Source organism: Lissotriton helveticus, chromosome 5_1 (assembly GCF_964261635.1).
Source record: "Lissotriton helveticus chromosome 5_1, aLisHel1.1, whole genome shotgun sequence".
NCBI classification, from domain to species: Eukaryota; Metazoa; Chordata; class Amphibia; order Caudata; family Salamandridae; genus Lissotriton; species Lissotriton helveticus.
The window spans coordinates 2134387860-2134415028 of record NC_136065.1 but is presented as its reverse complement, the minus strand read 5'-3'; the positions used below and the strand labels follow the sequence as shown (position 1 = coordinate 2134415028).

Sequence of the window (27169 nt, the reverse complement as noted above, 5' to 3'; positions counted from 1 at the left end):
ATTAAAGTCACCCAAGACTAGCAGATTCAAGTGAGTGTTTGATAGATCATATACTAAGTCCAGGAACTCTGGCAGAGAGAAGGCCGAGCCCGGCGGCCGATAGCACAACACCCCCGAAATCAGTGTTCTCTCCAGGTTTCTGAAGGAAAAACCCATTAGCTCGAAACCCGAGACCTCGCAGATTTGAAACTGGATGACGTCCAGCTGTTCGCGGTAAATGATACCAATTCCACCGCCACGATTCTTCGGCCGAGGGGTATGGATGATTTTAAAACCCGGGGGACAGGCCAAACCTAGTTCAACTAGGCAATCCTCTCGAGTCCACGTTTCCGTTAAAAACAGCACGTCCAGCCCAGATGAATCAACCAAAAAGGCAATCTCCGTGTGGTGCTTACAGAGCGACCGAACATTGAGCAATCCACACGACAGAGATTGGGGCGGAGATGGAACAGTGGGTCTCTGTGTCGAGGGAGCATGGGACGGTCTCAAAACCAGCAAATCCGTCCGAGAATAGACCAAGCGGGGAGGGTGCGGGTGGCCAGAGGTGGCGGCCCTATGCCCGTCCGTAGCGCGAACGGGCGCAAACAGGCTTACCTCTGGCGCACCTCCGGCGCCCCTACGGCGCACCCGCTGCGCACCGTTGCTGCGCACCTGTCTAACGGCCATCTTAAATGGCCTGCGGGGGTATCACGTGGGTCCTGGCAGGGCGAGTGGCTCTCCCTCACCTAAGATGGCGCTCAGTGTGGAAGGACCTTCTCCCCACTCCAAAATGGCGCTCGAAACCGGCGCGAAGCTTGTGCAGTGCCCCCGAGTCCCTTCTATCCCACAAAATGTGGGTGTGCAACACTTTAAATGTGGGTAAGAGCTCCCTAAAATTCCCTCTAAACGGCGCGGCAAAGTAAAATAAAAGAGCGCGGTCGCTCGGCGCAAAACAAGATAAGCTAATTATTTTAAGAGTTAAAATGCAGAAGGAGCGTTTTACACGCAGCGCTAGTACAAGAGCTTCTAATCAGACTAAGAGAGGTAGGAGGTCCTACTTTTATTACCTCCTCCTCCAATGCGTGGTCCTGGCAGGGCGAGTGGCTCTCCCTCACCTAAGATGGCGCTCAGTGTGGAAGGACCTTCTCCCCACTCCAAAATGGCGCTCGAAACCGGCGCGAAGCTTGTGCAGTGCCCCCGAGTCCCTTCTATCCCACAAAATGTGGGTGTGCAACACTTTAAATGTGGGTAAGAGCTCCCTAAAATTCCCTCTAAACGGCGCGGCAAAGTAAAATAAAAGAGCGCGGTCGCTCGGCGCAAAACAAGATAAGCTAATTATTTTAAGAGTTAAAATGCAGAAGGAGCGTTTTACACGCAGCGATAGTACAAGAGCTTCTAATGTTCAAAATACTTTGTTCCCCATAACAAAGTAGAGCATCGCAATGTTTGCATTTAATTGTGGCCTCATTAAAAACAGGCTGAATATTTGGGATGAGCTGTTCTGGTCGCCCCCTCGCCGAAACAGTTGCTCCTCCAGTTGAAGTAGAAGCACCATCCCTTGGTGCTTCTCGTGCCAGAGCCCTGACACTCTCCCGGGCATAGTTCTGGGGGTGCCTCCTCTGCACATGACGAATCATAGTTGAATTACCAAAACTGTACTTCTTTCGGGGGTCTCCACAGGAAAGTACAGATTGGCAGATTTTGCATTCAACTTTTGGTGCATTTACTTTTTTATGCCCCTCAGGTATAGAAATTTTTTTCCAGATAAAATGTTCTTTCACCTTCGGCTGAGGAGGCTCTTCATCGATGAAACCATCTGACTCCTCACTGCTGCTGGATGCTCTGGCAGCCAATCTCTCCACAAATCCTTAGCACAGAAAAAAAGAGGTCTTGCTCTCACCAAAGTGAAAGAAGAAGTGAAGGAAAAGGGTGGGGTTTTCATTAGTTGTAAAAAAAAAACTGTTACCCAATGAAAAGAGTTATTTTAAGGTCACATGACTTGACACGCTTACGCTGCGCGCACCGGAGCGCTTCCGGGGGCGCTTACGCGGCGCGAACGTAGGCGCTTCCGGGGGCGCTTACGCGGCGCACGTCAGTGACGTTTTGGTAGCTTTACGGAAATGCAAAATCATTTTCATTCGGAGGAAAATCAAAAATACTGCTTTTATAAGTATGGTACTGAATGTCTTGCATTATTATTTAGTTTTCATACATATTTTTTTTTACGAACGCAGCAATAGCGCTCTCGGGAGAGCTTACCGGTGCGCGCACCCTGAGCGCACCAGGAAAAAATGATAAAAAAAGTATACGTTGAACAAATTGTTTTAAAAAAATATATATATATATAATTAATAGTTATAAAAAACAGCTAATAAAAAAAATCGTAGGTTACAAAGTCAATATACAAAGGAATTAGCTTTTAAAAAAACTATGAAATTCACTGAAAAAACCATAGGTTTTACAAACGTTATAGTTAGGAATTAGCTTTTAAAAAACCTTTGAAATTCAGTAAAAAAAATATAGGTTTCACACTCGTTATAGTTAGGAATTAGCATTTAAAAAACCTTTCAAATTCACTGAAAAAGCCATAGGTTTCACACTCGTTATAGTTAGGAATTAGCATTTAAAAAACCTTTCAAATTCACTGAAAAAACCATAGGTTTCACACCAGTTATAGTTAGCTGAACATTTTACTCATACAAAACCATTGAAATTCCCACGTTATAGTTAGTTGGACTCACTATAACTCGCGCGCCCGCAATCCACTGCTGATGTCACATATTACATCATTCATGACATGGTCAGTGACATCACTGATGACATCTCAAATGACATCACTGACCAATGCATTCAGTAAGACACATTTAATCCCTCACTCATACAGTCAGTCACACACCTACTAAATCCTTCATCCAGACACTCATACATCCACTCATTCTTCAATATATAAAACACATTTTTACTTTTCAGAAACACACATTTACTGGATGATGTCATCAGTGATGTCATCAGTGAGGCAATAAATGGATGCATTTCAGTACAAAAGACGCCGAGGGTGGGACAGTAACTCAGCCAGTCTCACAATCGCCAAAGACACCCAGGGTTTGGACGGACCAGGGTTCCCGGTTCGGCCCCCGTGGTGCAAGACACCGGCTCCGAATAACAGGCGTTTTATTTTACACAACACTAGCCACCACTGAGCTCTTTTCATCAACCACAAAAAGATGAAAAGCCGGAGCCACCCTCCTTGCATTTCTGTCCTCGTGCCCTTCACATTAGACACAGGTTTATTTACAGCCACATTAACCTGCTGTGCTGGCGCAACCACAAATATTTCTTTCTGTTGAGCCGTCTTTCCTAATTTTGCTTTTTAATTTTCCAGCGCAAAGAAGGAAGATGCTTGTAAATATATCAGCGTTCGTTCGAATCCATATATCGTGATTGGTGATCAGGGGGTCGTAGGAGCAGGGAAGAACAAGTTGTCGCTGCCATTGCCAAAGCTGAATGAAAAAAATAAAGTGCCTACTGACTAATGAAGGAAACAGTGTAACGCCGGAAGTAAAAGATACAGTCCTGATGGGCGGTCACAAATGGAGACAGGGCGTTAACTAGGAGGGACTAAGAAGCCTCATTATCAATCGGAAGCCAGCGTTTACAATGGACAATGACACCAGCCAATGAAAAATATGGGTGGAGCTTCCACACCACTTCTAAAACATACCTCACTACAGCATGCCTCGCAGAGCGAGCAGCACATGTGCTGCAACACTCGGCTCAACCTAAATATGAAGCTTCGAAGCAATGTCCAGAGCTTGTAACTGACCCAACAGACAAATCATTGCCAGCGCATTGCATTATTGGTAAAAGTGCTAACTCTGCACCGTGCTCCTGGCATCAAGGGCCCTAGGTGTGCAAATACACGTACATGGCCACTTTAGAGATGCTTTTGCTCACATGGAAGCCAGAGGACATAAGCACTGAAAGGAAAGCAGGTTTCATCAGCAGGGAGCTCCAATATAAGCAGGAAGAGAGCGCAGGAGGCGTGAGAGTGAGCTACAGTGTCACAAGGGGGGCAACTGTACCACAGGCAGAGAGGGCACAATGGCATCACAAGTGGCCACTGATGTCATAGGGAGGGGCACGGCCACTGACGTCATAGGCAGCAAGTGGACAAGGCTGTCGTAAAGGGGCACTGACCTCATAAGCAGGCAGGGGCAACAATGACATCAGGTAACTAGTCAAGCGAACTGAAGTGGGGTAGACTGGGATGATTTGGGGACAGGAGGCACATGAGCCTGTGGGGCAGAGAGCGGCTGAGGTAGGGGAAGAGGTGATGGTTTGGATAGGGATGGCATAGGAGCTGTGGGAGGGCGTCAAGGGCAGTGAAGTGTGGGTGACTGGAGTATTTGGGGACAGCTGGCACATGAGCCAGAGAGAGAGCAAGCTGAAGTGGATGAGAGATGGATGGTTAGGACAAGGATGGCATAGGAGCTAGGGAGGGAGTCAAGAGAAGTGAAGTGGGGGTGACTGGGGAAGAGTTGGGGACAGGTGGCACCTGAGCCTGTAATGGAGTCAAGATCAATCAAGAGGTGGTCACTGGGGATGGTTTGGGAATCAAGTTAACAAAAGTGGGGAATTAATTCATGTACAGGTGGTGGCACATGAGCTTGTGGGGAAGTCGAGGTACAAAACGTGGGAGAGATCTCTGCAGGGATAGCACCCAAGCCTTAATGGGAGTCGAGGTGAGTTAAATTGGGGTGAGTAGGGATGTTTTGGGCAAGGATGCCACACAACCTGAGGGCGAATAAGTAGGATTTAGGATGGGTAGCTGCCTGTGAATGGATGATGCTCGACTACTAGCTTACTAAACACACTCACTTGTTCTCCTCCTCTTCCTTGGAATTTTTCTTGGGCTGATACTTCTTTGATAGATTCCTGCAATAAAACAAAAAAAGTAAAATTAAGCCTCTGTGAGAATTTCCTACGTCTACCACATGAATGCTTCCAATACAAAATTTACAGTAGTATGTGCATCACTTTCTAAAAAACAGAAACCCTTGAGAGGAGTACGGACAGCATCCTTAAGCACTAGAACGAACTCATCGAAGTGATGAAGGACTTAAACCCAGATTAAATGTAGATACCAAGTTCAAGTTGATAATTAACTTGTCATCCAATATTGTCAACTGCATCTATATAAGATTGGAGAGGGGGAACATATCCAAAATAACATCTTTATTCAACCCATTGAAGTCTATGCACAGCCTAATGGCCCCACTTTGCTTTTGGCCACCACCATAGGGGCCGACCATTCGGTTACCTCCACTGGGACAATTATACCTTTCTCGTGTACCCTCAACAGTTCATCTCCCTCCCCCCGCACCCCCCCCCCCCACATTCAAGGGCTTCCTCCTCACCTTCAACAGAACTGCAGCAGCACCTTTCTTTTATTTAATCTGGTGGGAACAATTCTTTAGACATTCTAATTTTGAGCTAAACACTTCAGGATATTGTTTTGGGAAGACTTCACGTCCCACTAAGGCTTGTCATTTGGAGACCTGCTGTCTGCATTGCGGTTGAGGAACGCCGACAAATCTTTCTGGTTGGGCCAACCCAGGATGCTGGTACTACCACATGCACTTGACATTGAGAGAATAGCGTCTTCTATTCAATGGAGTCATGTAAGTAATCGTTTGGATGACATGCCTACCATACCCTCCTGGCTGCATATCGATCTTCAGCAATGACACCTTACCCTCAGTATTCTTTGTAATACTGTAGTGAAATAAAAGCTGAATCTTTAACACAAGTCAAACTTAACCTGCAATCGCATGCCTTCAATCTTCACTTAGGCCGAGATTCCCATTTGCACTTCCCACCCACCTGCAACACAACTTTGTCACACACGACTTAACGCACTCTTTCGATTTACCCCCGCTCCTGCAACATTTCACAAAATGGCCAAGTAGTTACACACTATCCTGGAAGCCGGACAAATCTTGTTGCAATGAAATGCTCACTTGGTGACGGGATGTGGGTGATATAGATTAAGTGTCACAAATCTACTTAGGTTTTTTGGTTAGGTTGTTTTTAATGAATGTGTAACGACTAGTAGTTTTTATTGGTAGTTGACTGAGTATGGTCATTGACCTCATGTTGTCAAAGAGGCTATTCTATGTATATAGGACCGTTTCTCAGCACTAATATGGATTTTTGGTTATATGCACCCTGTTTAGGTTCTATTGAAATATACTCATGGCTTCCTGATGAAGGCTGATAGCCGCAAGGTGAGTAGGATCTACCAAAATTAAAGCCATGTTATCATCGAATATTGTTCTGACATTGTAAATGTGTTATTTAGTTTAATGAATATAGAAAGTTACACTTGAACTTTAAAACTGTAAATAAGCAATAAAATTGCAACACCTTTATATAATTTGTATAGGCTACAAGAAAACTTTTTGATAAGTTTAATTGCTATGATAATTTTTCTACTGGTTATTTATAATAAAAAGAAAATTCAAATAAGGAAACAAACAGTATTTGTGGTTGTCCATTGTGCACTAGACAGGCTGAATTTACACTGTATTGGTTGTGTTGTATCGTGCTGGTTGTTTAGGTCCAGAATTATTAATCTTATTTTTCTAAATGTATATGTTTCACACTTGATTCATTAGCCCCGGTTTACGAACATTAGTCATGGGTACCTCTTCTCTTTACAAACACAGATCTTGTTGCGTGCCCTGTGCCCAGGTGTACCACATCTGAAACTACTGCCATCAAATACATTTGCCAGTTGGCACACGGTCACTCCTTTCTTTGTTTCTACCACATCCACATCTTCTCTTTTTCCTTTCATTTTTCAATTCTTCTACACAACTGTGCACCACACGATTAGCAGTTGCAATTACATCACTCAGTGGTGGGTTTGTCCATTAGCCAAAGTTCCTCACACATCTTGTCCAACTTACAACGTAAGACAAATTGGTCCCTTATGTTTCTCATTAAGGGCATCAAATGTCTAAGTCGCTGACAGTTTCCTCGATGCTGTAATGTACTGCTTTACTGTCTTGTGCTCCTTCTGCTAAAATATGATCTTTCCAAAAATGTGCTGACCCACAGAAGTTAAATCCAGTACTTTTTACTACCGTCTTAAACTACTTTAAACCATGTTCTTCCCCATGAGTGAGGCAGTCATGTGCGTAGTCCACACGATGGATGCTGTGGCCTGTGAGAAGAAGGACGTCTAGAATGGGAGAAATTGTGGACAAGACCATGTTTCTGTGATGTAGAGAGCATGTGACAGATGATGAGGACTGTGATGTCTGGTGCCTGGAGCACTACTGAGAGAGTGTTGATGAACATATTTTGGAATGTGTGTTCTGTAGGTAGTCTGAGGGTGTGTGATAATAGTGGGATGTGTGCATGGTTGGATCCATGTCTTGTGTGAATGGTATATACCTGTCAGGGATATCTATGTCTAGATGTGTTTGGGGGATTGGCAGTATGGGGTCCTGGGTGAGGCATATGATCAAATCTCTCCTTGGACGTTTCAGAGGAACAGGGGTTTTGCCTCGAGGCCCTTCCTGACCCTAACAGGCCCAAACAGGTGATGAAAATTATTTTATATACATCTCATAGAGACTTCTAAACACAGATTCCTTATCGTAGATTTATCCCCAGGCGTCAGACAAGTAGGTGGTGTCCTCCGGCTCCACGTCGGCCGTGCAGGATGGGAAATGCACGGTACCTATATAGGCGCCACACCAGCACGCTGACATCAATGCTTTCCTTTCCGTGCCCATCATCACAGTTCATGAGATAGCTACCCCTAGTCAATTTCTGACTAACCTTTTTTAACCATATTTTAAAGATTATTCACCTGTGTGCTAGGAATGTCCCATAAAAAGCCTACAAGTTTCAAGCCATGTGATACCTATCACAGGCAGGTGTCTGTCACAGCCCCACATTTGGTTTGCTTCTGCTTCTTGGAGCCTGACCATGACTCCAAGACCTAGCCTTTTCATGGCCGCGATTACCACAGACCACACAAGGAAACCAGCCAGAGGTTGGGTCAGTCCACCACCCTAAGGCAGCTGCAGGCTCAAAACCCCTTTAATTTGCTCTTATGCCAATAGTGTAGCATCCAGTGGGAGGCAGGGTACGCCATCACCTGTCCTACTGGCAGTTCTTCACATCGAACAAGTGGGTTTTACAAATTACCTGGAGAGGCTACTCCAAACCCTTCCTAGAAACCCCCACCCATGACAACCACTTACGAAGAGTTGACGGAAGACCACCTCTCCTTGTTCTGTCAGGAAGTGTCAGCCCTTTTTGCCAAAGGGACCAAAGAGAGGATGCCGGCATCAGAAGTAGGTCATGGTTTCTATTCCTGCTGCTTTCTGGTTCCAAAAAATGATGGAGGCCTCTGTCCTATTCTAGACCACGCTTTCCCAACTTCTTCCCAAAGGAGAAATTCAGAATGCTCACCCTAGTGCCGGTCCTGTCTGCTCTGGACCCTGGAGACTGGATGACACTGTTGGACTTGCAGGACGCATATTTCCTCATCCCCATTTGGTCTGCCCACAGATATTACCTGCAACTCACGGTGGGCCCCAAGCATGCTCAGCTCGCTGCGCTAGCATTGGCCTTACCAGCGCCACTCTGGTGTTCACCAAGGTGATAGCGGTGGTTGCAGCACATCTGCAGAGGTCGGGAGTTCCAGTCTTACCCTACCCCGACGATTGGCTGTTGAAGGCAGGCTCATCCGAGGCTGTCGTCTCCCACCTCCAGACTATGGCGGACCTCCTGCATTCAACATGTCAAAGTCACAGCTGACTCCCTCTCAGAAGCTCCCTTTCATCAGGGCTGCGGCGAGTACAGGATATTTAGACTGTGATTCTGATGTGTCAGCCCCTATTTTAGATTTCAGTGAGTCCGACTCGGAGGCTGTTGAGCCTAATGGCCTCCTGCATCCGGCTAATGACACTTGCGCATTGGCACATGCGGGCTCTGCAGTGGGCCTTGAATTTCCAGTGGGCACAGCATATGGGGAATCTCTGAGATCTGGTCCAGATCTCGAAGGGAACTGCAAACGATCTACAGTGGTGGCTGACGAACCGCGATTGGGTCAGTGGCAGACCAGTCTCTCTTCCCCAACCGGAGCGGACTGTGGTGACAGATGGGTCACTTCTGGGCTGGAACAGCCACATGAGAGAAGTGGTGATTAGAGGCTTCCGGTCTGGCGGTGGGGCCAGACTGTGATGCGCACGTGCAGCCCACCCAATATACACCCCTGGCGGTCCTGGTCTTCCGCCTGATGCCGGGGTCTGGGCACACCGAATGGTTTTCCTTTTGCCACAGTGCTGAGCCATTGGGACTGGTCCAGCAAACACAGGGTCTGGGAAGACGAGCTAAAACCAAGCAGACCCCACAACAACACGCTGCTGTCGAAAAGAAGGATCAGCTCCAGCATCGGTGTTTATTGATACTTACTGTAAATAAAATTACTGTTTAAAGTTCTGCGTCAAAATGAGCCACTTGCAAGCGGAGAAACAAGTCCTTCTAACTACAACAACAACAGACTCTAGGGCTGCTGAGTGTTTGAACGGTCTGAAGTTTTTTTAGGATAGTTTTGTTGGTACAGCATAGAGGCTATTGCAGAAGTCAAGCCTAGAAGGTATTAGGGCTGCTATGACAGTTTTTCTTGAGGCTGCTGGTCACTTTCTGTCCTCCATTCACCCTCTGAGGCCTTCCTTCACCAGCAGCAGGTCTGAGAGCGGTCTCCCACCTCACTCTCATTTGAGGCCTTCCTTCAGCACCCAGCGGGCTCCAATCTCTTCTCTCCACTGCTCCCCCGTCACCCCACCAGGCCCCTCCTCCCCAGGCCCCCTCTCAGGTCCCCCTTCGACCCCCCAGGCCCCCTCTCAGGTCCCCTCTCAGGCCCCCCTTCGCCCCACCAAGCCCCCTCTCAGGTCCCCCTTCGCCCCACCAGGCCCCCTCTCAGGCCCCCCTTCGCCCCACCAGGCACCCTCTCAGGCCCCCTCTCAGGCCCCCTCTCAGGTCCCCCTTCGCCCCACCAGGCCCCCTCTCAGGTCCCCCTTCGCCCAACCAGGCCCCCTCCTCCCCAGGACCCCCTTCGCCCCTCCAGGCCCCCCCTCAGGTCCCCCTTCGCCCAACCAGGCCCCCTCCTCCCCAGGACCCCCTTCGCCCCACCAGGCCCCCTCCTCCCCAGGACCCCCATCAACCCATCAGGCCCCCTCTCAGGTCCCCCTTCGCCCCACCAGGCCCCCTCTCAGGTCCCTCTTCGCCCCACCAGGCCCCCTCTCAGGTCCCCCTTCACCCCACCAGGACCCCTCTCAGGTTCCCCTTCGCCCCACCAGGCCCCCTCTCAGGTCCCCCTTCACCCCACCAGGACCCCTCTCAGGTTCCCCTTCGCCCCACCAGGCCCCCTCTCAGGTCCCCCTTCACCCCACCAGGCCCCCTCTCAGGTCCCCCTTCACCCCACCAGGCCCCCTCTCAGGTCCCCCTTGACCCCACCAGGCCCCCTCTCAGGTCCCCCTTCGCCCCACCAGGCCCCCTCTCAGGTCCCCCTTCGACCCACCAGGCCCCCCTTCGCCCCACCAGGCCCCCTCTCAGGTCCCCCTTCGACCCACCAGGCCCCCCTTCGCCCCACCAGGCCCCCTCTCAGGTCCCCCTTCACCCCACCAGGCCCCCTCTCAGGTCCCCCTTCACCCCACCAGGCCCCCTCTCAGGTCCCCCTTCGACCCACCAGGCCCCCCTTCGCCCCACCAGGCCCCCTCTCAGGTCCCCCTTCGACCCACCAGGCCCCCCTTCGCCCCACCAGGCCCTCTCTCAGGTCCCCCTTCACCCCACCAGGCCCCCTCTCAGGTCCCCCTTCACCCCACCAGGCCCCCTCTCAGGTCCCCCTTGACTCCACCAGGCCCCCTCTCAGGCCCCCTTTCACCCCACCAGGCCCCCTCTCAGGCCCCCCTTCACCCCACCAGGCCCCCTCTCAGGCCCCCCTTCACCCCACCAGGCCCCCTCTCAGGTCCCCCTTCACCCCACCAGGCCCCCTCTCAGGCCCCCCTTCGCCCCTCCAGGCCCCCTCTCAGGCCCCCCTTCGCCCCACCAGGCCCCCTCTCAGGCCCCCCTTCGCCCCACCAGGCCCCCTCTCAGGCCCCCCTTCGACCCCCCAGGCCCCCTCTCAGGTCCCCTCTCAGGTCCCCCTTCGACCCACCAGGCCCCCTCTCAGGTCCCTCTTCACCCCACCAGGCCCCCTCTCAGGTCCCCCTTCGACCCCCCAGGCCCCCTCAGGTCCCCTCTCAGGTCCCCCTTCACCCCACCAGGTCCCCTCTCAGGTTCCCCTTCGCCCCACCAGGCCCCCTCTCAGGTCCCCCTTCACCCCACCAGGCCCCCTCTCAGGTCCCCCTTGACCCCACCAGGCCCCCTCTCAGGTCCCCCTTCGACCCACCAGGCCCCCCTTCGCCCCACCAGGCCCCCTCTCAGGTCCCCCTTCGCCCCACCAGGCCCCCTCTCAGGTCCCCTTCGCCCCACCAGGCCCCCTCTCAGGTCCCCCTTCGCCCCACCAGGCCCCCTCTCAGGCCCCCCTTCGCCCCACCAGGCCCCCTCTCAGGTCCCCCTTCGCCCCACCAGGCCCCCTCAGGTTCCCCTTCGCCCCACCAGGCCCCCTCTCAGGTCCCCCTTCGCCCCACCAGGCCCCCTCCTCCCCAGGGCCCCCGTCGACCCACCAGGCCCCCTCTCAGGTCCCCCTTCGCCCCACCAGGCCCCCTCTCAGGCCCCCCTTCGACCCACCAGGCCCCCTCTCAGGTCCCCCTTCGCCCCACCAGGCCCCCTCTCAGGTTCCCCTTCGCCCCACCAGGCCCCCTCTCAGGTCCCCCTTCGCCCCACCAGGCCCCCTCTCAGGTCCCCCTTCGCCCCACCAGGCCCCCTCTCAGGTCCCCCTTCGACCCACCAGGCCCCCCTTCTGTGGTACTGAAAATTCTGGACTCGTGTTATAAAAATCATCGTAGCATGACGAATTTGATATCAGAAGACCGAGAATGGCTAGTACACTATGCACAAGCATTTTCATCATGCTCGAGTGACGATTCACTCTGAAATCGTAATTTTCGTCCTGAACCCTCGGCTTCCATTTTGTGTACGGCAGCCATTTTGTGAGTTGCCCTCACATAGGCCAGATGACTAAAGGACAAACTCGATTCTGAAGGACACGTACACCTCTTCTGACTTCCCTGTGACCTGGGCAAGCTGACTCCACTGCCCAAGGCCAAACCTGTTCGGTCAGTTCCTCTCCCATTGGCCGAACAAGATAGTATCAAGGCACAACATGCCATAAACCTTTCATCGCACACAAACCACACCTAATCTCGCACACACCTGTCCCTGTTTTCTACTTTATGACTTGCTTTACAAGGAGGAGGTGCCCGGTTTTATTGGGGGTCCGTTGATATCGGATGAGAAAACTGAGCCTTGCCGGATAATTTATTGTGGGCTGAACAAACTGAAATATGGGCTTGTCATCATGACTCTGCTTTTTCTTTGTAGTGAAAACATGTGAATGGTCAACTGAAATTTAAAGAATGTTTGCCTAAAGCTTAATATTTGGTATAAAAAGAGAAGGCTGGCTTTGTAAGATTGAACAGTCTCCTAAGAACATACACCGTGTTGTACTTCTAGGACGCCTGTTACTTGGTTGCAGCCAATAAATTTGATCTTTGACTTCACCTAGAAGACTCTGAGTTTCTGTGTCTGAATCAGGAGGTACCCGAAGTCTTTGGGTGTTGTCCCTGGCACCGCTGGGTTACCGGTTCAGTACCGGTTCTGAAAAACCCAGTACTTCAGTTGGCGCCCAACGTGGGGCGATATCAGCGGTACCGGTCCAAGCCAGAGGTTCGTGAGGAGCTTCGTGAGAAAATTCTGGAGGAAGGCCGCCACTTCATCGACCCCTGCATGTCGACGTGGTCCGAAAGTCTTTGCTGCGAGGTTCCCCGCTTCCCGACGGCTACGAAGGACTGCTGCTCTGACTATCGCCCTGATTTGGACCCTTGACGTTTGGTAGAGCGAAACGATAGACGAGTCTTCTGGTGACATCATCGATACCTCAGTTAAGTATAAGTGGAGCGTCTCCCAGTCCTTAGTTTGGTTCTTAGTTTGGGTATCCCTTTGGGATCTTTGATTTGGAACTTGCAAGTACCAAAGCCGAAGGACTCGTGTATTCACGAGAATATCATATTCGATAATCCTTTGAAGTTTGAAGCTAGACTAGAGAGCGAAGATGCCTGGTTTTAGCAGACTTGGAAATTTGTTTTGTCTTGGTTGTAATAGGGATTCCCGATTGGAGGACTCGTGTCCAGTTCCTCTGATTGGAACTCCAACTTATGAACTGTATGTGAAGCATGGAGTAGGCCCCATCACATACAATGAAATGTGGATCAAATTCACCAGAAAAGATGGTGTTTTAAAATGGCCCCAATATGGTAGCTTTGACACGGAAATCCTAGATAATCTAGAAGTTAAACTTTTTAAGAAGAAAGCCCGGCCGGCGATGTTTGACTCTTTCCGCCTATGGCGTAAGGAAGCCAAACAGAAGGAAATTAAATTAGCGAAGAAAAATAAGAAAGAAAGGGGTATCTCGATAATGCAAGCTGCTATGCAGTTTAAAGATAACGAAGAAGAACAGATGAGTGAACAGTTGCACAGACAACGTAAAATGGTAATAGATAAATGTTATCCAGTTTTGCCGCCTCTTCAGCAAGATGCAGCAAAAGAACTTGAAAAAGACCCCCTGATGTCGCATTTGTTGAGTTCGCCACCCCCCTATGCGCATAGTGCCACAGCACCTCCGCAACCTTTAGTTGTGCAACCCCCGATTGTTGTGCCTCAAGTTCTTCCACAACCACCAGCTCCTCTTCAGGTGGCTCCTACTTCTGTGGTCCTGCCTCCTCCTCAAGGGCCACTGACTTTATTACCTGTTTCGTTACCTGCTCAGACTTTAACTCCTGTAACCTTTTCACCTGTCCTTGCTACCTCTTCCACTACTGTTCCTGCGTTGCCTTTTTCTCAATCTGCTCTTTCTCCCGTTTTGTCGACTTCTCCTTCTGTTCGACAGAGAATGACTGACACTGTTGCTAGTCTTCTATATCCTCTCTTTGGAGCAACGAGTGTAACCCCTGCCTCAGAACGTAAACAATTGCGTAGTCAATTGCCTGATTCTAGGGAGAAGGAAACATTGGATCATTTGGCACATAAATGGGTTACCGACCCAACGAGATATGAGCTAGAATCTGTTATGGATGTCTTCCATCAGTGGGAAGAACCAAAACAAAGATACGTTTTAGAGAAAATGTGTGTTTTTCTTTGTGAAGAATTAGAGGATAATTGTTGGAAATGGGATCCCTGGCTGGCCAGGTGTTGGAAATGGGATCCCCGGCTGGCCAGGGCTTTCGCCAAAGTCAGTCAGAGACCACCACACCCAAGTCAGGGCAAGGGAGTTACACGCCAAGATAACCCCTACTCACCCTCTAGGTAACGTGGCGCGAGCAGCAAGGCTAAACTTGGAGGCGATGTAGGCTAAGTATTTGCGCACGCACCCCAGCAACAACAACCAAAGGCCCACCACAAAGGAAACTCCACACAAGGTTATATAAAAAATAGCCTTTGTATTACACCAAAACACATTAGATAAAACACACACTTTACAATGTGCCAGAGGCACGGGCAGAATTTACAGGGGATATGTACAAGACAGGGCCACCTGGACCACTGTCAGGAATCAGAAGTAGCACTTTCAGAAATAGTACTTAGTACATAGAATATAGCACAAAATAGCACACAACCAGTAATTACTGGTAACCAGGATCTCACTAGCACCACCTGTACTAGGGAGAAAACAACCACCTATGTATTACAATACCTGTAGGGGTGTAAGAGGAAAACACATGATGCAATGCATAACATTCATTCAGAGGTGTAAGGGGGAAAACACATGATGCATCACAATACATTCAGAGGTGTAAGCAATAACAATTGCGCCAATCTCACAAGTCACCACCTGTGACTGTCCATGTGTCCCAATGTCAGGGCCTAAACGTGGCAGCTGCCCACGAAGTGCTGGGCAGCTGGAGATGAGGATGGGGCCAACGTGGGAGCCTCTCTAGGCTCTGCCCCACTGACTGTCTCCTGAGCCTCTCTGGGCTCGTGAAATAAATGGCCCCTGAGCCTCTCTGGCTCGCAAACCAATTGTGGCGCTTTTGAGCCTCCCTGGGCTCACAAAACGAATGGCACCCTCAGAGCCTCTCTGGGCTCAAAACACCAGGCTATGCCCCTGAGCCTCGCAGGCTCTAAACACAAGGGCGCGCTCTCGAGCCTCTCTGGGCTCATCAAGCAAAGGTTCAGCCGGTCGTTGGAGTCCTCAGTGGACTCGGGGATCACTTGAGGCCCCACAGGCCTCTCGGCACAAGTGACTCGCTCTGGAGGGGAGGGGCGGGCACTCACCGGTCTCGCGCCGTCTCCTCTGGCCGGCGGCTCTTCACAGGAGCTCCCGCTCCTCGGGGGCTCCCTTCTCACACTTCTCCCTCTCTCCAGGGCTCTCCCTCGTCCTCGGGAGCCCCGGCAGGCAGCAGCTTCCGCCTGCCTCTCTCCTGCCCCCGGCCTGCCTGACTTCCAGGTCGCGGCTGCGGGGCGGGACTTCCGGTCGCTTCCCCCGGGGCCGCGCTGTGATTGGCCGACGGGCCCTTGCACTTCCGGGTCGTCGCGGGCAGCGCGGCGGCCCGTTTCAGGCACTTCTAGGCGGGGGATGAATTTACCGAGGGGTGGCCTCCCTCGAGGTAAATTATAAATTCGAAACAGCGGCAATGTCCCGGGCAGGGTGGGCACCTGCCAGGGGACTCCAAAATCAGCAAAAGCGGCGTGGGCAGCCGCGGAGGGGCAGTGACAGCGCTCCCAGCGCTCAGCTGATAAATAAAGCGCTTCTAGCGCTAAAGTGGCAAATAAAGCGCTATTAAGCGCTGGGTCTCAATAAAGCGCTCTCCAGCGCCCAAAAAGGCAATCCAAAGCGCTCCCAGGCGCTAGGGGCCAACAAGCCCAGCAGAGGTCCTTGGGCAGGCAAGGGGGCAAAGCTGGGCCCAGAGCCAGCACACTGGGTCTCCAGGCAGGGAGACACCCCAAGTGGCGGTCCTCTGGCCCAGCAGCAGCAGCAACAGCCCCCTCAGGATCCTGGAAGAGAACAACTTCAGTGGGGACACAGCCCCATTTTTATACAGTGCATTCCTTTGTCTGAAGGTGCAGAGTGGGGGCGGAACCAGTCGCAGCTGGTTCTTGAGTACTCTGTTTACCTCAACCACCCTCTCTATTCACTGGCAGGGCTTGGGTCATTAGACACACCACAGGGGGGCGGAGCCAGCATTGTGTGGGGAAAACCCAGCCCATCCAGGACACAGGTACACTCCTCCCACACATCACTCATGCTAATCTCCCACTCACCACCGGGCAGACCCATCCAGACTTCCTGGAGCCTGGCATGCCAGCCAGCTCCAGCCAATCACACGCCAGCACCCTCACAGCACACGTACAGCCATGTCTAGAAATGGCGCTTCGCTACTAGACACATACATGCTGCATACACCGTTGCGCAGCATTCACTCACACGAGTTCACACATACCAGACTCAAGCCTGTACACCCCACGCATCAGGAACTACCAGGGACACATACATTCCCCATGCATTCCTATGGGCGGGCAGGCCTAGCTCAGCACATGCACTCAGAGTGCGCACGCACTTTCCACTGGGACACAGTGAAAGTGCGCAGAATCCAAAAATCACCATCTCCAGGTCACCATTTCAAGCAAAAAGTCTAGGGGTGAACCTGCCCTAAGGGCCAAAGTCCAACATAACCCCCTTCCAGCCAAAACGCAGGGGAGACCAATCACCACCGTGATGGACTTCCCTGCTTGGGGCGATAGAACACGGACGCGGGCCCGCAACTGCAGGGACACCCTCCTGTTCTATGCCACGGTGAACCCATGGGATTCCTTCTCAACACACTGTCTGGACCAACTGGGCTACCCCACTGGTACTCCCAAGTTGTCCGCGGCCAGGACCAGGCCCTGGGCCACCCAGGTGCCACGGGTCCATGCCAATTCGCAGAGCGGGGGGTAGTAACCCCTGGCACATAGGAGCCATTTTCCACTCTTCCTGTCTGCAAGACAGGACTAGACTGCCACTGGTACTCCAGCCGAGGGCCTACAACCTCAGGCGGACCAGGAGTCTCGGGGAAGGCTCTCCTCCCCCTACCTCTTCTCCTAGGGTTCCTCCTCCCTCTGCGAGGGGTACCCCTAGAACGCCATTCCAACCCAGGACTTATCCACTCAGGTTGCACCGGGGTCAGAGGTGGGCTCTCCCACCCTCTGCACCCCCTTCCAGAGGTCTGCCCTCTCCCACCTGGAGAAGTTCCTCTGGAAGAAGAACCGGTCAGGACACTGGTTACAGTCGTCCTACCCTTCAGGTCAGGCTGATCCTGAACCTGGCCTCCCAACCTCTGGTCTAGAACCTTCGGTGGAACAATTGCCTGGCACTCCAGGACTTCTGGGGATTCACTCGCAATCCCCCTGAGGCTAACAAATGTCACATCTGTTGCGTGACTGTCTGTCTGGCGCAGATCTCCCGCCCTCTGTCCACCTGACAGTGCGTGACGATCCCCCAGACCAGAAGTGGTGTCACCATGGTCACTACACGGGAACCTAGCCCAACTGGGTAGTCCCTGACCCACTGGTCCTTCCACTGGGGAACTCCCCCAATCACTCCTCACTCTGGACTCCTGTACCCTCCCTACCGGAGCGGTACTGCCAGACTCTAGAACCACAGGAGCTCTGGTTACAGACACTCCAGGTCCTCTACTCACTAGGAGATCCTCCTCAAGTGGACTAACAGGACAGCCTAGGTCCCCAACCTGGTGTTCCCTCAAGAAACCATCCAAGTCCTGAGGCAGGGCTTCGGGCGTCTGGGGAACCTTGGTCTCCCCCTCACTCCTGCTCCACTGAGCCAGGCAGTGAGCCCCTACACCCTCCTCGCTATCCTGGGACCTAGCTGGGCTACACTGAGCCTCCTCCACCACGCTGGGCTGGAAGATCCCTGAACCACTACTTTTGGAGTCACTCACCAATGACTCTAGAGAACCTCTGGCCCTTTCCCAGCGGTCGGCTTCCCTTGCCAGTAACTCTGTATCAGTAAATCCAACTTGCAACAGGTGTTGGCGCAACTCTGGCGAACAACCACTGAGCACCTGCTCTTTGACAATAAGATCAAACAAGACTTCAAAATCAGAGTCAGTGTGAACCTCTACCCAAGCCCACAGTGCTCCACAACATTCATCCTCAAACTTCTCCCACGACTGGTGAGGCAGCTTCCTACTGCCCCTGAATTTCAACCTATACTCCTCCTCTTGGGAAACAGGTACCAGACTGGGGGAACTGGGACTGGGATTTCCTACACTGGAATCTAAATAGCTGCCACCACTGGACCCAACCCTCCCTGGGGGATCCAGAAACTCAACACTGCGCGCAGGGGATAGTCTACCCTCCAGAGCTACTTCGCCTCTGGTGGAGGCCCTCTCAGCCTCCTCTATCCTTTCCTGCGCTAAGACCCTCTCGGTCTCTAGCTGTTGCTTTCTAATGCCCAGCTGTGCCATAGCCTGGGCATGCTCCAACCTGAGCCTCTCTAAAGCCAGCTGGTGCTCCCTTTCTCTCCTCCTATCTTCCAGCTCCTCTGGGGACAGGGAAAGGGATGAGGCGCTGCCTCCTATGCTGGACCCAGCAAGGGACTCCCTATCTATGGGGTCCTCACTATCTGCTGGCGTCCCTGTGCTATCATTTTCTTCCTCCTCTTCTGAATCTTCAGGGCTCCCCACAGACCCACCACCCTCCTGGTGTGAAGCCCGGGCCCTTTCCTCACTGCGCTCAAGGTCCCACTGACACTTTTGCCATAGGATCAGGCTGCTCCTAAGTTCGGACTGAGTGTCTAACTCATCCACCCCTATGTCTCTCTCTTCACAGAACCTTACCAACTCTCCCATACTGTATCTAAACAGATCACAGACATCAAAAGCAGGCACCATTCTGGCGGACGTTCTAGTGAAGAGATCACACAGGGAACCTAGGGGTCTGAGCTAACACAGGAGTACACAATTCACAAGGTATTCAGCAAGCTCTCTACCCCAGAGAACTCACACTCACTTGCCTAGTGCCACACACCATTCATCCACACACAACCCCCCCCTCGGACTAGTAAGGCAGTTTCTACCACCCCTGACTTCTCAACCTGACCACAAGTGACACAGGTACCAGACTCTGGGCGCGGGGCAGGGGAACAAATGCACTGGACACAATTGCACAATGATACCTTCAGGAGAAGAAAATATGAAACTTCCAAAAAAACAATCCCCTTAAAATGTGGTCATCTAAAATGCAGAGTTTTGTGGTGCAGCCAGCCGCTACTAAGGTACAAGGCAAACACAAATCCTTATCCCACCGCTTGCCGCCAATGTTGGAAATGGGATCCCCGGCTGGCCAGGGCTTTCGCCAAAGTCAGTCAGAGACCACCACACCCAAGTCAGGGCAAGGGAGTTACACGCCAAGATAACCCCTACTCACCCTCTAGGTAACGTGGCGCGAGCAGCAAGGCTAAACTTGGAGGCGATGTAGGCTAAGTATTTGCGCACGCACCCCAGCAACAACAACCAAAGGCCCACCACAAAGGAAACTCCACACAAGGTTATATAAAAAATAGCCTTTGTATTACACCAAAACACATTAGATAAAACACACACTTTACAATGTGCCAGAGGCACGGGCAGAATTTACAGGGGATATGTACAAGACAGGGCCACCTGGACCACTGTCAGGAATCAGAAGTAGCACTTTCAGAAATAGTACTTAGTACATAGAATATAGCACAAAATAGCACACAACCAGTAATTACTGGTAACCAGGATCTCACTAGCACCACCTGTACTAGGGAGAAAACAACCACCTATGTATTACAATACCTGTAGGGGTGTAAGAGGAAAACACATGATGCAATGCATAACATTCATTCAGAGGTGTAAGGGGGAAAACACATGATGCATCACAATACATTCAGAGGTGTAAGCAATAACAATTGCGCCAATCTCACAAGTCACCACCTGTGACTGTCCATGTGTCCCAATGTCAGGGCCTAAACGTGGCAGCTGCCCACGAAGTGCTGGGCAGCTGGAGATGAGGATGGGGCCAACGTGGGAGCCTCTCTAGGCTCTGCCCCACTGACTGTCTCCTGAGCCTCTCTGGGCTCGTGAAATAAATGGCCCCTGAGCCTCTCTGGCTCGCAAACCAATTGTGGCGCTTTTGAGCCTCCCTGGGCTCACAAAACGAATGGCACCCTCAGAGCCTCTCTGGGCTCAAAACACCAGGCTATGCCCCTGAGCCTCGCAGGCTCTAAACACAAGGGCGCGCTCTCGAGCCTCTCTGGGCTCATCAAGCAAAGGTTCAGCCGGTCGTTGGAGTCCTCAGTGGACTCGGGGATCACTTGAGGCCCCACAGGCCTCTCGGCACAAGTGACTCGCTCTGGAGGGGAGGGGCGGGCACTCACCGGTCTCGCGCCGTCTCCTCTGGCCGGCGGCTCTTCACAGGAGCTCCCGCTCCTCGGGGGCTCCCTTCTCACACTTCTCCCTCTCTCCAGGGCTCTCCCTCGTCCTCGGGAGCCCCGGCAGGCAGCAGCTTCCGCCTGCCTCTCTCCTGCCCCCGGCCTGCCTGACTTCCAGGTCGCGGCTGCGGGGCGGGACTTCCGGTCGCTTCCCCCGGGGCCGCGCTGTGATTGGCCGACGGGCCCTTGCACTTCCGGGTCGTCGCGGGCAGCGCGGCGGCCCGTTTCAGGCACTTCTAGGCGGGGGATGAATTTACCGAGGGGTGGCCTCCCTCGAGGTAAATTATAAATTCGAAACAGCGGCAATGTCCCGGGCAGGGTGGGCACCTGCCAGGGGACTCCAAAATCAGCAAAAGCGGCGTGGGCAGCCGCGGAGGGGCAGTGACAGCGCTCCCAGCGCTCAGCTGATAAATAAAGCGCTTCTAGCGCTAAAGTGGCAAATAAAGCGCTATTAAGCGCTGGGTCTCAATAAAGCGCTCTCCAGCGCCCAAAAAGGCAATCCAAAGCGCTCCCAGGCGCTAGGGGCCAACAAGCCCAGCAGAGGTCCTTGGGCAGGCAAGGGGGCAAAGCTGGGCCCAGAGCCAGCACACTGGGTCTCCAGGCAGGGAGACACCCCAAGTGGCGGTCCTCTGGCCCAGCAGCAGCAGCAACAGCCCCCTCAGGATCCTGGAAGAGAACAACTTCAGTGGGGACACAGCCCCATTTTTATACAGTGCATTCCTTTGTCTGAAGGTGCAGAGTGGGGGCGGAACCAGTCGCAGCTGGTTCTTGAGTACTCTGTTTACCTCAACCACCCTCTCTATTCACTGGCAGGGCTTGGGTCATTAGACACACCACAGGGGGGCGGAGCCAGCATTGTGTGGGGAAAACCCAGCCCATCCAGGACACAGGTACACTCCTCCCACACATCACTCATGCTAATCTCCCACTCACCACCGGGCAGACCCATCCAGACTTCCTGGAGCCTGGCATGCCAGCCAGCTCCAGCCAATCACACGCCAGCACCCTCACAGCACACGTACAGCCATGTCTAGAAATGGCGCTTCGCTACTAGACACATACATGCTGCATACACCGTTGCGCAGCATTCACTCACACGAGTTCACACATACCAGACTCAAGCCTGTACACCCCACGCATCAGGAACTACCAGGGACACATACATTCCCCATGCATTCCTATGGGCGGGCAGGCCTAGCTCAGCACATGCACTCAGAGTGCGCACGCACTTTCCACTGGGACACAGTGAAAGTGCGCAGAATCCAAAAATCACCATCTCCAGGTCACCATTTCAAGCAAAAAGTCTAGGGGTGAACCTGCCCTAAGGGCCAAAGTCCAACACCAGGGCTTTCGCCAAAGTCAGTCAGAGACCACCACACCCAAGTCAGGGCAAGGGAGTTACACGCCAAGATAACCCCTACTCACCCTCTAGGTAACGTGGCGCGAGCAGCAAGGCTAAACTTGGAGGCGATGTAGGTTAAGTATTTGCGCACGCACCCCAGCAACAACACCCAAAGGCCCACCACAAAGGAAACTCCACACAAGGTTATATAAAAATAGCCTTTGTATTACACCAAAACACATTTAGATAAAACACACACTTTACAATGTGCCAGAGGCACGGGCAGAATTTACAAGGGATTATTTACAAGACAGGGCCACCTGGACCACTGTCAGGAATCAGAAGTAGCACTTTCAGAAATAATACTTTCAGAAATAAAGCAATACCTTCAGTAATAAAGCAATACTTTCAGTAATAGCACTTTAGCAATACCTTCAGTAATAAAGCAATACTTTCAGTAATAGCATACAACCAGTCATTACTGGTAACAGGGCCTCACTAGCACCACCTGTACTAGGGAGAAAACAACCACCTACACGTCACACTACCTGTAGGGGTGCAAAAGCAACACACATGATGTTGTAACATTCAGAGGTGTAAAAGGACAAAGAGAACACATGATGAATAATCTACCCATTCAGAGGTGTAAGCAAAACACATGATGCCGTAACATTCAGAGGTGTAAAGGCACATGACGCATAATCAATACATTCAGAGGTGCAGAACAAATACCAATTTCCCCAAACTCACCAGTCACCACCTGTGACTGTCCCGGTGTCCCAATGTCAGGGCCTAAACGTGGCAGTTGCCCACAAAGTGCTGGGCAACTGGAGCAGGGAAAGTTAGCGCAAAGTTGGAGCCTCTCTGGGCTCAAAGAACCACAACTGTGGCACTGGTGAGCCTCTCTTAGGCTCCCTCACCAGCAAGGGGGGCTGCTGAGCCCCTCAGGGCTCCAGCAACAGAAAGGTACAGCCTCGCTGGGCTGGGGGGTCCCTCGCTCTGGGGACCCAAAGCAATAATGCTGGCCAAGAGCCTCGCTGGGCTCTAACGCTACTGGTGCCCCCGGGGCACCTCGTGGCTCCACAAACGCTGAGGTGCTTTCTCTCAAAGTTGGAGCCTCTCTGGCTCGGGTTGGAGTCCCCCTCTTGGGGACTCGGGTCGCTCACCAGTGCCCCCTGAGCCCACAGGCTCAAAACACAAAGGCGCGAGGTCGCGCTACAGAGAGGGGGCGGGGCGGACACCGGCAATGTGTCCCGACGCTCCCCTCTCTTCTGCAGGCACCTACCGGGTTCGCGCTGGGCTCTCCAGCGACGGCGGGTCTCTCCCGCTGGTCCCGGGGCTCTCCTCTTCACACGGGAGCCTCGGGGACCCGGCCGGCAGCTTCTCTCTCCCCGGCTCGTCGGAGGAGGCGGGACTTCCGGTCGGCCTTTCCTGGGCCGCGCTGCGATTGGCCGGGCCGCTTAACTACTTCCGGGTCGCCGCGGGCAGCGCGGCGGCCCGCTTCCTAGGCAGGCAGGCGGCTTCCCAGGATCCGAGGAGTGGGCTCCCTCGTAGATCAATAAATCGGCACTACACCACAGCAATAAGCGGGGTGGCACCCGCGCTGTCAACTCGCCACACGGGGTGATCGGATGCCGGGTGGGCACCGGCCTCTGCAGACCACAGCGCTCCCAAGCGCTGCAGGCACAAATAAGCGCTCGTAAGCGCTAAAACAGCAGCAAAAAGCGCTCCCAAGCGCTAGGCAGGCAATCTCAGCGCTCCCAGCGCTAGAGGGGCAACAAAGCGCTCTCAAGCGCTACAGGGGAAATCCAAAGCGCTCCCAGGTGCTAGGGCAACAGCAAGTCCTTCAGGGGCCCATCAGCAAGCCAGGGGCTGGGCAGGGCTCAGGGAGGCAAGCCATCCCTGAGCCCAAGCAGCAGCACGCCCCTGGCAGATTCAAGCAGCAAACAAGAACCTTTTCATGGGGTCACAGCCCCTCTTTTATACACCTTTTCCCTTTGTCTTTAGGTGCAGGGTGGGGGCAGAACCAGTCGCAGCTGGTTCTGGAGCACTCTTGATGGCCCAACCACCCATTCTATTCACTGGCAGGGCTTGGGTCATCAGTCACACCACAGGGGGGCGGAGCCAGCATTGTGTGGGGAAAACCCAGCCCATCCAGGACACAGGTACACTCCTCCCACACATCACTCATGCTAATCTCCCACTCACCACCGGGGCAGACCCACACAGACTTCCTGGAGCCTGGCATCCCAGCCAGCTCCAGCCAATCACACGCCAGCACCCTCACAGCACACGTACAGCCATGTCTAGAAATGGCGCTTCGCTACTAGACACATACATGCTGCATACACCATCTCGCAGCATTCACTCTCACGAGTTCACACATACCAGACTCAAGCCTGTACACCCCACGCATCAGGAACTACCAGGGACACATACATTCCCCATGCATTCCTATGGGCGGGCAGGCCTAGCTCAGCACATGCACTCAGAGTGCGCACGCACTTTCCACTGGGACACAGTGAAAGTGCGCAGTATCCAAAAATCACCATCTCCAGGCCACCATTTCAAGCAAAAAGTCTAGGGGTGAACCTGCCCTAAGGGCCAAAGTCCAACAATAATGATTTGGAATCCAATCCACCTGAGTTGTGTCGTGTACGGTTCGAGTTTGCAAAAGGCACGATTGTGGGTTCTGATGTTAAGAAAGCAGTTGCGACATTGTTGTCGTTCAAGAACGAGGGTATTTCTCAGTCGTTGTTTGAGTCTGATTCCTCTGTTAAAAAGAAGGTGAGACAATACCCCATGAGAGAAGTTCCCCCAGTTTGGAGGGATGGGGACCAAGCAGCTGTCCCACCTGTTCCGGGACATTTCCAGCGTGTTTCGGTACATGTTCCATGGAAGCGAGCTGAAGTCTTGGCCCTTAAACAGACATTACCTGATCCCCGTAAAAATCCTGCAGGGTATTATAAGGAGTTGTCACAGACTGCAGGCTCTTGTATTATGAATTTAGCCGATATAGATATGTTGTTTGGGAATGTTGTTCCACAGCCTTTATGGGGAAAGATTCGTCATGCAGATCATGATCAAGAGTTAGGTGACACATGGGCTAATATTACTGCTGCAGATGGCCGACAAGTTGGTGGTGCTAAACCAGAGCCTTTAGTAGCAGATCTCCCTGGTAGAATCATTAATTACATGAAAACTTTAATACCTGCGATGAGTGTGAATTGGGATAAATTATCTGCGTGTAAGCAGAAGAAAGATGAAACGGTGTTTGATTTCTTCACCAGGTTTGAAGAGACGTTTGTCGACCACAATGGTCAAGATATGAGTACAGAAGGTAGTCAACGGTTGTTCGTTGACAAGTTCGTGCACAATTTGTTACCCGAGTTATGTAAGAAATTAAAGGACTCAGAAAGTTCTTGGGCCGTTTCCTCTTCAGCACAGATATTGGCTACTGCACAGTATTATCAATCAATCAATCAATCATACCACTTGTATAGCGCGCTACTCACCCGGGAGGGTCTCAAGGCGCTTTGGGGAGGGGGTCTGCTACTGTTCGGACAGCCAGGTCTTGAGTTGTCTTCTGAAGGCGAGATGGTCCTGGGTCAGTCGAAGGTGGATGGGGAGGGAGTTCCATGTTTTGGCCGCCAGGTAGGAGAAGGATCTTCCTCCGGCGGTGGCTCTTCGGATGCGTGGAACGGCGGCGAGGGCGTGGCTGGTCGATCGTAGCTGGCGGGTGGGTGTGTAGAAGGTCAGGCGGTCGTTGAGGTACTTGGGGCCCAGGTCGTGGAGAGACTTGTGTGCGTGGGTGAGGAGCCTGACCGAGATCCTCTTGTTGACGGGGAGCCAGTGCAGGTCCCTCAGGTGGCTGGTGATGCGGCAGCGTCGGGGGATGTCCAGGATGAGTCGGGCGGATGCGTTGGAGTCTTCTCTGTAGCTTGGCTGTGGTTCCGGCGTAGAGGGTGTTTCCGTAGTCCAGTCGGCTGGTGACGAGTGCCTGGGTGACCGTCTTCCTGGTTTCGGTCGGGATCCATCGGAAGGTCTTGCGGAGCATGCGTAGGGTGTGGAAGCAAGATGATGAGACGGCGTTGACTTGTCTGGTCATCGAGAGGGAGGAGTCCAGGATGAAGCCCAGGTTGCGTGCGTGGTCTGTTGGTTTGGGAGCGTTGCCCAGGGCGGGGGGCCACCAGCAGTCGTCCCAGGCGGAGGGTGATGGTCCCAGGATGAGGACTTCCATCTTGTCTGAGTTCAGTTTCAGGCGGCTGTTCTTCATCCACTCGGCGACGTCTTTCATCCCTTCGTGTAGGCTAGTTCTGGCGGTGTCGGGGTCTCTGGTGAGGGAGAGGATCAGCTGTGTGTCGTCGGCGTAGGTGATGATGTTGAGGTTGTGTTGGCGTGCGATGGCTGCAAGAGGTCTCATGTAGACGTTGAAGAGGGTGGGGCTGAGTGATGATCCTTGTGGTACGCCGCAGATGACTTCAGTGGCCTCGGATCGAAACGGGGGGAGGCGAACTCTCTGTGTTCTTCCGGCGAGGAACGAGACGATCCACTCCAGTGCCTTCTCCTGGATGCCGATGTTGCTGAGGCGTTGAACTAGGGTGCGGTGGCAGACAGTGTCGAACGCTGCAGAGAGGTCCAGGAGGATGAGTGCCGCTGTTTCCCCGTTGTCGAGCAGGGCTCGGATGTCGTCAGTGGCTGCGATGAGGGCGGTTTCGGTGCTGTGGTTGGCTCTGAAACCTGACTGCGAGGGGTCGAGGGATCAGTTCGTCTCGAGGAAGGAGGCCAGCTGTCTGTTGACGATCTTCTCGATGACTTTAGCAGGAAAAGGGAGGAGCGAGATGGGGCGGAAGTTCTTGAGGTCAGTGGGGTCCGCTGTTGGTTTCTTCAGTAGGGCGCTGAGCTCGGCATGCTTCCAGCACTCCGCGAAGGTGGCCGTGTTGAAGGAGGAGTTGATGATGTTCCGGAGTTGGGGTGCGATGGTGGAGTCGGCCTTGTTGAAGACGTGGTGGGGACACGGGTCGGTGGGTGATCCGGAGTGGATGGTGTTCATCGTGCGGGCTGTGTCTTTGGTGGTCACTGTGGTCCAGGTGCGGAGGGTGGTGGTGGGGGGCGTTGGTTTGACGGTTGGGTGCGTGGGTGGTATTATG

At 52.8% G+C, this 27169-nt stretch overlaps 1 protein-coding gene across 17 annotated transcripts in view; it reads right to left on the bottom strand.

The window, feature by feature from the left end:
• Positions 1-27169, bottom strand: part of FNBP1 (formin binding protein 1) — an 878539-nt gene that overhangs the window by 583585 nt on the left and 267785 nt on the right. For all 17 annotated transcript variants that reach the window (XM_078646220.1, XM_078646221.1, XM_078646222.1 and 14 more), the window contains one exon: positions 4858-4914. In XM_078646220.1, the coding sequence (XP_078502346.1) occupies positions 4858-4914 (57 nt within the window). The remainder of the gene's footprint in view (positions 1-4857; positions 4915-27169) is intronic.